Raw genomic sequence first — 12,463 nt, forward strand, 5'->3', positions numbered from 1 at the left:
TTCATGCAGAAGGTCGTTGGTTAGAATCCCGGCATCCCCATATGGTCCCCCGAGCCTGCCAGGGAGTCGATTTCTGAGCATAGAGTCAGGAGTAACCCCTGAGCGCTGCTGAGTGTGACCCAAAGAGGCCCCCCACCAAAAAAATTGTTAGTAGTACTCATAAGAAAACAGTGCTAATATTTATTGATAATCAGTCTCCAAATCCAATGCAAGCTCCATGATAACTTTTCTATTTTACCAGTATAATTTTAAGTGTCAAACATTAAACAATTCTTCAAGGCATTTTGTATTAAAAAAACCCACTTAATTAACCAATCTACCTCAAAATCTAATATTGTATCTTAATCCTTTAGCTACAAGTCAATAGTAAAATTAAAAAAGATTTCAAAACAACAAATCAATCAGACTAATTCAACTTACTTCAGCTACTTGTTGATTTGAGAGTTTTGATTCATCTTCTAAAGGACTGAATCTTATTAGAGATATCCACCATCTAGAAGACAAGCATCAATCATCGAACATTTATTAAATCCTTCTGAGTGTCAAAATGCTACTATATCTATTAGCTAAGACTATTAATCCAATATTTTAATCCAAAAGTGACAGTTCAAATTAGAACTGTATGCCTAAAACAGAAAGTTCAGGGGTTAAGGTATACATGTGCCTTGCATACAGCAGACATTGGTTCAATCCTAGACTGCAGTTCAAGAGGCCTACAATCACAGCTGGAGTGATGTGAGTAATTAATTCCCAGTCACTACAGGGTCCAAGCTATATGCATTCTTGGGTCCTGAGATGAATCACCAGCAGGATTAGCTGAGAATTCCTGGGAGTAGCTTCTGGGCCCTCCTGAAAAACACTCCCCCAAAAAAGACAAAAATATTTACTTTTCAGGGAATTCTATATGAAAGAAAGTTATGCAACTGCATTTTTTTCTTCAATGTTTCACAACATTTAAATTATATACACCCAAGGTAAGTTCACTAATATTGTATCTTGCTAAATAATTTTACCCACTTAAAACAAGATTGTTCTTAGGCCAAATTTTAAAATTAAGATGAACACAACTTTTAATTTATTTGGAGAATGCCAGGATTAAGCAAGGCATAAACTGTATACTTAGCATACTTGGGAAATAGAAAATATCTCTGTACATATAATTATTCAACTTAAATTACAGTGCCTCTTTCATAATGCAAAGGAAAAGTCTAGATGCCATAATGCATATAAGAAACTTAACATGAAGAGAAATAAAAGAAAAAAAGAAAGAAAAAAAAAAAAGAAACTTAACATGAATAAAAGTAACCACTTAAAAGTGAAAAATAGTAAACATGGAGATTTTTTTACTCTCGCACTTGCCAGTTTTGTGGTATTATACTGTAATCTTTAAATCTGTTACAGTGCATGTAATACTTCAACTAATATCCTATTTTTAAAAACCAATATATTGCTTTTTCCTATGTCCTCTTAAGTTAGAAAAGTCTTACCAATTCATCTTGTTTCAGAAATGTTTGGATTTCTCTTTCTTTTAACTGGTTCTTCTAGAGACAGTATTTCCTCCTCAAGTTTCAGATTTAAGGTCCTGTTCAACTTTTCATACATTTCCTAAAAAGGAAGTCATCAAAGTTATTAAGAGACAGAAATTTTGGGCTATGGGGTAAATATATAAGTATAATCAAATACATAAATTGTGTGTTACATAAATTTGGTATATATTTTCACATTTAATGGCATTAAAATAATAGCAGTTCTAGAGGTCTGTCCTGCATTTTTTAATAAAAGAGTCAAAGAGAGTTTTTCTAGGCTTATAGCCACTAGTCTCTGTCCTAAGTACTCAGATATGTCCTGTGGGGGTGTGAAAGTCACGTAAGACATAAATCAATGAGCAGAGCTCTGGTCCAATAAAATTATTTACAAAAACAGATAGAAAACATAGATTAAAGTGTTTGACAAATCCTTCAATCATTATAAATGAAAACCATGCAAACTCCAACGTAATATAAAAAAAATCATATTGAAAAAACAAATCAAATAAGGATACCTTCATAGGTCCCAGAGCGGAGGGCGCAAGTGATAGGGCATTTGCCTTGCATGCTCTAACCTAGGACAATCCTTGGCATCCCATATGGTCCCCCCAAGCCAGGAGCGATTTTTGAGCACATAGACAGGAATAACCCCTGAGCATCACCAGGTGTGGCCCCAAAAAGAAAAATAAAAGATACTTCATACAATATTTCTATGACTTTTAAATTAAAAATTGATTATTTTGTAATTCAAATTGGATTTTAAATATTGTAGTAACATACTTCTGATACCTGTGATTTTTTAATAGAATAATATTTGTATTTTTTGGGGGGGGGGGTCTTTGGGTTTTTGGGCCACACCTGGCTATGATCAGGGTTTTGTGTTCAGAAATTCACATGCCTCAGAAGCTGCTCCTGGCAATACTCTGCCAGGCAGTATGTGTGGACTTGGCAATTCAATGCTGAGAATGACAAAGCCGCAACACTACCGGGTTTTCTGGTGCTGAGATACACTAAAGTGACTCCAGGCACTACCCAGAGATCCTGGGCTACACCTAGCAGTGCTGGGAGGAGGGTGAGTGAGGGGTGAGTCCATAAAGTTCAGAGATCCAATGTGTGGCTTTATACTCTACCTATTCTAGCTATCACTCCAGACCCAATAACAGGTCAATTTTCTAAAATGTTGTCAACTATCATTCTATTTCCATTTTTAAACATTTAAGTTAACATTAAGTTTGAACACTTTTAAACATTTAAGTTAAATTTAAATGTCAAATTATAAAATCCATATACTCTTTAACCCTGTCATTTAGAAAGAGGTCTTTTGAGAAAGATTAGAGGAGCTAGTACCCTGATTAAGACACTTGCCATGATCCCGGTCAACCCCCGGTAGAATGTGGTCCCCAGAGGCACAAAGCCAGGAATAGCCCCTAAATGTGGCCGGGCGTGTCCCAAAAGCCAAACAACGACACACAAAGAAGGTTTTCATTTGTTCAGTTTGGTTTTTTGGGGCCACACCCGTGACGGTCAGGGATTACTCCTGGCTATGCATTCAGAATCGCTCCTGGCTGAGGGACCATATGGGATGCCAGGGGATTGAACCGAGGTCCGTCCTAGGGTTAGCGCAAGCAAGGTAGATGCCCTACCACTTGTGCCACCACTTCAGCCCAACAATAAAAAAGTTTTGAGAAGATATTTTAAAGTTTCTTATTTAAAACGACTCTCCCCAGCTTCTATGATTATATTATTGTTTTTACCTCCAAGCTCTGTGCTTCTGCTGACTCCTCAAGGCTGGCATCCTTTAATGATGGCTCTAAACCTTCATACTGGAAAATACATCAATAATCTAAGTAAACTCTATAAACTTGGTTTCCAATTTTATCCATCTAAGTTTCTAAGATGCAGGCAGAAAGCACTTTCACATGTACATTAAATTTCCTTATAAAGTATTTCAAGTACAATCACTACTAGCACAACAAACCAGCCAAGGCAGTTCATAGAGGCAATACCTACCTTTGTTAGGCAACACCTAACAACAAATAACAAATCTTCACCCTGAAGACTAAGAAACTTACTCTTGAAACTTGAGCATTTATTAAGTTTGTACTAACTGGCCATCAAATTCAACTGATAGCAACAAAAAGAGGGGAATATATATAAATCTTTAAAAGGAAAACCAACAAGAGCAGTAGGTCTTACAGAGGGAGGAAAGAGGATCAAAAATCAAGATAATAAAATGTATAACGCTACAAAAAAAATTAGCAAAAGCACTTTTTTGAAGCTTTAAAAAAAAAAGTGATTATGGAGCCAGAGCTATAGCATAGTGCTTCAATTGTGAACCTATGGCACACTAAGGCCTTGCAGCTGGCACATGGGAAAGTCTGCAATTAAGACATGCAGCAGGGCACAGTGGGAGGCAAGTGTGCCGGTGTCTGCTTTGCAGCTCACTTGGCAACAGGGCCGGACAGGCCATTGGAAGGACCAAGCATTGTGCTGCAGTTTGGGCACTCATGCTCAAAAAGGTTAGCCATCACTGGTGGGTAGGGTGTTTGCCTTATTGCCTTGCAAGCAGCCAACCCGTGTTTAATTCTTGGCATCCCATATGGTCTCCCATGCCTGCCAAGAGTGATTTCTGAGTGCAGAGTCAGGAGTAATCCAAGTGCCACCAGGTATGGACCAAAAATTAAAAATAAAATAAAATGAAAAGTAATTACATTAGAGATTAGCTTGTTTTAGATCATCTATCTTTCGTGCTAAGAACAAGAAGAGTTGGTAGAGAATATTAAAATAATAGCGTTGGAGCAGTGGTAGGGCATTTGCCTTGCATACAGCTGATTAGGATGGACTCGGTTCAATCCCCCAGCATTCCATATGGTTCCCCAAGCCAGGAGTGATTTCTGAACACATAGCCAGGAGTAACCCTTGAGCATCACCGGGTGTGGTCCAAAAACCAAAAAAATAAAAAAGGGGGGGGAGAGGCTAGGGAAATGGTTCAAAAAATTAGAGTACGTGCTTTATATTACATACATCTATTATATACATATAAGAGCCTTGAGTTCAATCCTCAACACTACCATACCCTCCTCCCTGCAATCCCCTCTGAAAAGACAAAAACAGGATTCATCTGAGGGCCTCCAAAAGCTATCAAAATAGAGTCCGATAGTTCAACGGTAGGGCATTTGACGATGTGGGACAGACCTGGGTTGGGACAGACCTGGGTTCGATTCCCAGCATCCCATATAGCCCTGAGCCTATCAGGAGCGATTTCTGAGCACAGAGCCAGGAGAAACCCCTGAGCGCTGCCACCAGGTGTGACCCATAAACAAACCAACCAACAAAAAACATTTTGACACTTACCTCTTTTCGAAGAAGGCTCACTTTTTCAAGTAGGTTACATTTTTTTTCAATTTGTGAAGAAAGTTCTACAGCAAGCTTTTTCTCTCTTGCTAAAAAAAGGAGGTATATATTATCAAACATAAATTTTTTAATTTTTAAACTACAAATAATGATGAGAACTAAAATAAAGAACTTGGGGCTGGATTCATAGTAAAGAGGGTAGAGTGCTTGCCTAGCATATAACCAACTTAGCACATGGCCCCACCTGTTCCCTGAGTCCACCAGTAGTAATCCCTGAGTGCAAAGCCAGAAGTAAGCCCTGAGCACTGCCAGGTATGATCCCAAAACAGAAATAAGCAAAAATAAGACAAAGAACTTACCCAAATAAAGTCGGCTTCTAACCTGAAATATTTAACAAAAATTATGTCACAAACATATATTTAAGTAAATCTAATTTATTTAACTTCTACTGTCAATTTAAGGGTTTTACTTCCATAGAGAAAAAAAGAAAAAATATACATATACTGTATATATAAAAGTCTCCCTGCTGAAATTTCACATGACTATAAGCATATTAAAATGACTCTAAAATAACTTCACCATAAGATACCTCTTTAATTTCATTTTACCCACTATGAATAAATAATTTCTGACCCCTAAACAAGACATTTCAGGATTTCTCAAGTATTATCTTTTCTAGTACTAATATTAAAAGTAACAGGGTGAGCAATATGACCAGAGGAGAAAGGATCAGAGGGCATGGTATTCATAATAATATACATTTGAAGATCTACTACCTCTTACTTGTAAAACATAGAGCATATTATATAAATTACCTCACAAAATAAGTGGAAACACATATTTAACATTTTATAAAGAAAAGGGGAACAAAGAGGTACCTCAAGGAGCTAGAGTACATGCTCTGCATGCAAGAGAACCCCAGGTAAGATACCCAGCACTACTAGCACCTAGCCAACAGCAGTCCCAGAGCACCACTAGGTAGAGACTAAGAAGTAAGAAAGGAAGAGGAGGGTAAAGAGAGAAATGGGAAAGAAATAAAGGAGGGGACATAAAAGGAGGGGAGGGAAGAATACACATTCTTTAAAAAAAAAAAATCACACAGAAACCGGCCAAGGAGCCAGTACAAATAGTAAAGTGCTCGTGCTCTATAATAAGGAGAAAATAATCCACATAGAGGGGAAATCAGGTTTAGGACTAATTTAATATAAGCTAGTAGGAGAATGTTAGAAATAAAGCATATGATTGAGGGATTATCACAAAATATAACAGAAAATTTAATTTGGGGTGACACCAGGCAGCACCTGGCAGTGCTTAGGGTCTATTCCTCATTCTATGGTCAGGGGTCACTCTTGGCAGGTCTTGGGAAACCACATGAGTGTTGCAATTCTAGAGGGGCCAGAGAGTTAATACAGCTGGTAAAGTGCTAACTTTACCTGATTTGGTCCCCAAATCCACAAAAGGTCTCGTGATGGGCCAGTGGATGAGGTGACTTTATACATCAATACCATCAATTCTAATGTTATTGCAGTCATGTTACCAAAACTATAAAAGATATTGCTGATTCAAGTCAAGGATAGAATGAACATTTTGTTGGAATATAATATTGATTACTTACTGATCGAAAACTTCTCCACAAAAGTAAGAGAACAGCAAATATTCCAATAATAGCTACACATATCACCAAGTCCCATGGAAAACCATAAAGATTAGGGCCCGGTCTCATATCTTCAGGCAATGTTGCCACAACCTTGAAAACAAAGAAAATTAACCTATTGAAACAATACTCTGGGTACAGCAATGGAATCAATCAAAAAACTATAAAAGCAACTGGGAGGAAATATCTGCAGATACATTTGGTAAGAGGTTAAGTTTAAAATATATATATTTTTTACAAACTTATGCAACACCAAAGGAATGATGAAATCATAAAATTCACTGCAACTTGGATGGAACTGAAGGTTACCATGTTAAGTGAAGTAATTCAGATAAAGGAGAACAAATACTAGATGATCTCATTACCTGTAGTATATGAGCAAATAAAAGGATTTAAACAGGAGACACCAAGATTATGCTTGATCCTACTTTATAGAAATGAGAAGATTAGGGAAGGAAAAAAAGGGAGGGAGTGAGAAGAGGTGAACTGGAGGTAATGGATAGAAAACCGGATTAAAAAAAATCTCTGAGAGGCTGGAGAGATAGTACAGTGGAAAAGGTCTTGTTTTGCATATAGCCAACACTTGTTCAATCCCTCGCAACCCAAATGGTCCCCCAACTTCACCAGGAATGATTCCTAAGTGTAGAGCCAGGAGTGAACCCTGAACATTGCTAAGAATGCACACACACACACACACACACACACACACGCTTAAATTATGAATCCCTATACCCTGGTATTACAACTTTCTTCTCTCTGCCTCTAAAGGGAATATATTCTTTGAGATGCAGGACTCAGTAAAACAATTTCTATTATTCATCCTCCAAAGGCATGACCTTTAACTGTGGCTTTCCATATTCTCCCTAAAATGGCTTAACACCAAAAACTAAGTCTTTTACAGTTGCTTCTAATTTCCTCTTTCTGCAGTTCCTTCCATTCCTTATACACTGTCACCTACAAGTGTTATTCTCATTGTTACCAGGTCCCAGATATTACTCAATTACACAGAAAAAAAAGGTAAAAGAGGAGGGGGCACCCTTTAAAGAACAACCTGCAGGATCAGGTTTGACACTTTCCAGAGTTCAACTCAAAACTGCTATAGAAAATCTTCCCCTATTAGATCCATTTTACATAGAAAAAATTATTTAGGTCTACTATGCCCAAAGTGTTTTTTATAACTTGGACCTGATATGTACTCCTTTCATACCGCTATTGATAGTTCATTAGTTTGTATTAAATAAACCTCATTATATTTCTCAAAAGAAAGTATTCCTGTGGGACCAGGGAGATATAATGCAAAAGTTAAAATGCTTACCTTACATGCTTCCAACCCAGGTTTGATCCCTAGCACTCTATACTCTACCAGCTTGCCAGGTATGATCGTTGAGCAGAGCCATAATAGGCCCCGTGCACTGCCAAATGAGGTGGTGGTGGGGAAATCTATAGAAGAATTCTCACTAACCATTTTTAATTCTGCCAAAATACAAAGCTAGGGGAGCTCATCATAACTTACACTGGAGTCAATATTAGCTGCTATGACATCCAAACAAATAAATCACATTGAAAAACACATATAGGGCTGGAGCAATAGCACAGCAGGTGGGGCGTTTGCCTTGCATTGGCTGACCCAGTTTTGATCCTTGGAATCCAATCCCATATGGTCCCTGAATTTGTTAGGAGTGATTTTTGAGTGCAGACCCAAGAGAAATCCGAGTGACACTGGGTGTGACTCAAAAACAAAAACAAACAAAAGAAGAAAACCACATATATGTTATAAATTCTCCACGATAACATATCAGATCAAGTAGCAGATAAAAGAATTACATGCAGGGGCCGGGCGGTGGCGCTGGAGGTAAGGTGCCTGCCTTGCCTGCGCTAGCCTAGGACGGACCGCGGTTCGATCCCCCGGCGTCCCATATGGTTCCCCAAGAAGCCAGGAGCAACTTCTGAGCGCATAGCCAGGAGTAACCCCTGAGCGTCACAGGGTGTGGCCCAAAAACAAAAACAAAAAAAAAAACAAAAAAGAATTACATGCAATGACCATGCAGAATTTATTCCATGAATACAAGTTTTATTCAGATCTTCAATTATTTCAGTAACCAAGATTGAACCTAGGGCCTCATGCAAGCAAGGCAAGCAACAGCTCTACAGCTGAGCCACATTTTCTTCCCTCAACTTACAGTTTTCTTTGTTGTTTGTTTCTGAGCTACATTCAGTGTTGCTCCGGGGACTATGCAATATAGAGGATCGAATTCAAGGGCCCAACATGCAAAGCATACACTGGTAGTCCTCTGAGTTATCTCCTAAGAGCCTGATTGAACAATTAAAGAAAAAAAAAATTGGGGCCCGGAGAGATAGCACAGTGGCTTTTGCCTTGCAAGCAGCCGATCCAGGACCAAAGGTGGTTGGTTCGAATCCCGGTGTCCCATATGGTCCCCCGTGCCTGCCAGGAGCTTATTTCTGAGCAGACAGCCAGGATTAACCCCTGAGCACTAAAAAAAAAAAAAAAATTACAAAGCCAGGGTATCCTCTAGAACTGTCAGGAATGGCCCCAAACTCTCTAACCTGACAACTACAAAAGATTGTGGAAAGAAATTAGAGATCTTTTTTTTTTTTTTTTTAGTTTTTGGGCCATACCCAGTGACACTCAGGGGTTACTCCTGGCTATGCGCTCAGAAGTCGCTCCTGGCTTGGGGGACCACATGGGACACCGTGAGATGGAACCGCGGTCCGTCCTAGGCTAGCGCTGGCAAGGCAGACACCTTACCTCTAGCGCCACCACTCTGGCTAGAGATCTTTTTTAAACTATAATGATAAAGAAAAATGCAATGATAGGACAATGGATAGAGTGATCGCCTTTTGCAGAAAATCAACTTGGATTCAATCCCCAGCACCCCCTAGGGTCCCCCAAACCCTGTCAGAAGTGAGCTTTGAGTGCAGAGCCCTAGCATCACCACATGTGGCCCATAAACACACAAAATCAGGGGCCGGAGAGATAGCATGGAGGTAAGGCGTTTGCCTTTCATGCAGGAGGTCATTGGTTCGAATCCCGGCGTCCCATATGGTCCCCTGTGCCTGCCAGGAGCAATTTCTGAGCCTGGAGCCAGGAATAACCCCTGAGCACTGCCGGGTGTGACCCAAAAACCACAAAAAAAAAAAAAAAAAAAAAAAAAAAAACACACACAAAATCAATGATATCCCTTGGTTAGAGTGGAAACTTGATATTGTCAAAATGAAAATTCTCCAAAATGAATTACAAATCAGTGTAAGCCTATCAAAATTCCCACTATCTCATGCAAAAACTGAATGCTACAGAACCAAAATCACCAAAGTAATATTGAAAATGAAGTGCAATGTTAGGAACTCACACCTGCCCTATTTTGAAGCTTACTATAAACTACAATAATCAATACAGTTTGGCAATGGCCTGAAAACATATGGTCCAAGAGAAAATAAATGAATACCTAAAAATAAACTATAATATTTATGGTCAACTAATTTTCAACAATAGTACCAAAACAAATCAATAGAGAAAAGACGTCTTTTCAATATATGATTAGACTTAGTAAGTATCTACCTGCAAAGAAAATTAATCCTGACCCATTTTTTTATATCATATGTAAAATTTTAAAATGGATCATACACCTTTAAAAGCTAAAACTCTCGGCCAGAGCAGTAATACAGCAGATAGGGCTCTTGCCTTGTTTTGGCTGACCCAAGTTTTCCTGACATCCCAAATGGTTCCCCTTGCTCTGGCAGAAATGATTCCAGACTGTAGAGCCAGAATAACCCCTGAGAACTGCTTTGTGTGGCCAAATAAATAAATAAATAAATAAATAAATAAATAAATAAATAAAATAAAGCTAAAATTTGGGGTGGGGTAAAAAGAAATAAGTAAAAATAAAATAAAGCTAAAACTCTTAGAAATAGGCCTATGCATAGATTTTGTGACCTTATCTAAAACAGATGTCTCTTAAATAGAATACATGAAGTATATTAAGGTACAATCTTCATAATAAATAGATTCAGGGCCAGAGTGATAGCACAGCAGTAGGACGCTTGCTGGGTTTGATCCCCAGCATCCCATATGGTCCCCTGAGCCTCCAGGAGAGATTTTTGAGCACAGAGCCATGGGCCAAAAACCAAAAAAAAAAAAATTGGTTCAATCAAAATTTTAAATCTTGGTGCTTCAAGGAAACTATAAGATAGTAAAATGACAGCCCACTAGAATAATAGAAGAAATTATTCACAAATCTGTCTGTTAAAGGTATGGTGAAAGAGGAGGGAAGTCTAATGATTAATAGTCAAAATACAATTTTGGATTGGGCAAAAGATATTTCTCCAACTACAAAGACACTTAAATGGCGAATAAACACATAAAAGTTATCTTTAGGAGAAAACAAATCAAATTCACAGAAAAACCACTTCTCACCAAATAGGCTGTTTTTTTGTTTTTATAATTGTTGAAGATATGAAAAATTAGAATGCTCAAATTGCTTGTAGGTGTGTAAAATGGTACCGCCTCTGTGGAAAATTTTTGGCAGTGTCTCAAAAAATTTAAAATGTAGAAAGTATAAATCACAAATTCTGTGCCAGGAATATACCCAAGAGAACTAAAAACATTCAATAAAGAATATATTGGAGTCAGAGTGACAGTACAGCAGTTAGGTGCTGGTCTTGAAATGTAGTCTATTTGAATTTGACCTGCTGTGCCCCATGTAGACCCCCAGTCTGGCCAGAAGTTATTCCTAAGTGAACAGCCAGTACTACGCACAGCTGAGTGCAGTCCAAAAATCAGGAGAAAAAAAATTCTGTATGCAAACATTCAGATCAACATTATTCACAATAAATAAAACATTATTCACAATAACTAAAAAGTAAAAATTCATGAACTATAAACTATAAAATGCGGTACACATCCATATAATGGAATATTTTTGATAAGAAAGACTTCTTGAAGTACAATTATGCCCTATGTGGATGGAACTGAGACCAGGCAAAGAAAAGAGCATCCTACAAGGGACCAGGACAATGGGCTCCATTCTCAGCGTCACTGAGGTGGCTCAGGTATCCCTGGCACTACAGGGACCCAGCAGCATTGCATCCTCAAGGCCTGTGCTGAACCAATGAGATATATATACAGATATCTATAGATATATAGATATAGATATAGATATATCACAATGAGTCACATATTGTATGATTCCATTTATATTAACTGTTGAGGGTAGACAATACATTTGGAACTACATTACGGTTATTGAGGAATGAGGGAATAAAAGAACAAATGACAACCACTAGAAGTGCAGAGCTGCTCTCGGGGATAGATGTTTTCAAATTGTGGTGACAATATAACAACATAGTGAACATTAAAAGGACCAGAGCAATAGTACAGCAAATTGGTGCTTGCCCTGCACACAGCAGACCTGTGTTCGATCCTCAGCATCCCATTTGGGCCCTCAAGCACTGCCAGGAGTATCCCCCAAGCACTGTAGAGTGTGGCCCCAAAAAAAAAAATAATCACAAAACTGGGGGCTAGAGGTTCAACAGGTTGAAGCACATGCTTAGCTTTCAGGAGCCCTACTTAGGTTCAATCCCTAGTACTACATAGGCCCATAGCATCACTGGAAGAAGTCAAAAAATTAAGAAATTAATGGAGGATAGAGAGATAGCACAGTGGGTAGAGCATTTGCCTTGTATGTGGTCAACCCAGGTTTGATCCCCAGCATCCCATATGGTCTCGAAAGCCTGCCAAGAATGATTTCTGAGCGCAGACCCAGCTGTTGGGTCCCTACAGTACCAGGGATACCTGGACGGCCTCAGGACTGGCCCTTGTAGGATGTTCTTTTCTTTGCATGGTCTCAATACACCCGTGTGCTGCTACGTATGGCTTTCTCCCCCACCCAAAAAAAATAATAAGACAGTGATG

At 38.6% G+C, this 12,463-nt stretch overlaps 1 protein-coding gene across 1 annotated transcript in view; it reads right to left on the reverse strand.

Annotated features, from left to right (window-relative positions):
* The window catches only part of MIA2 (MIA SH3 domain ER export factor 2), an 82,254-nt gene that overhangs the window by 46,816 nt on the left and 22,975 nt on the right, over positions 1-12,463 (reverse strand). The window contains 8 exon segments of the mRNA XM_049766957.1: positions 421-462; positions 464-493; positions 1,488-1,535; positions 1,537-1,605; positions 3,281-3,349; positions 4,881-4,969; positions 5,240-5,261; positions 6,496-6,627. Of these exon segments, the coding sequence (XP_049622914.1) occupies positions 421-462; positions 464-493; positions 1,488-1,535; positions 1,537-1,605; positions 3,281-3,349; positions 4,881-4,969; positions 5,240-5,261; positions 6,496-6,627 (501 nt within the window).

The sequence above is a fragment of the Suncus etruscus genome, chromosome 2 (assembly GCF_024139225.1).
Source record: "Suncus etruscus isolate mSunEtr1 chromosome 2, mSunEtr1.pri.cur, whole genome shotgun sequence".
Classification (NCBI taxonomy): Eukaryota; Metazoa; Chordata; class Mammalia; order Eulipotyphla; family Soricidae; genus Suncus; species Suncus etruscus.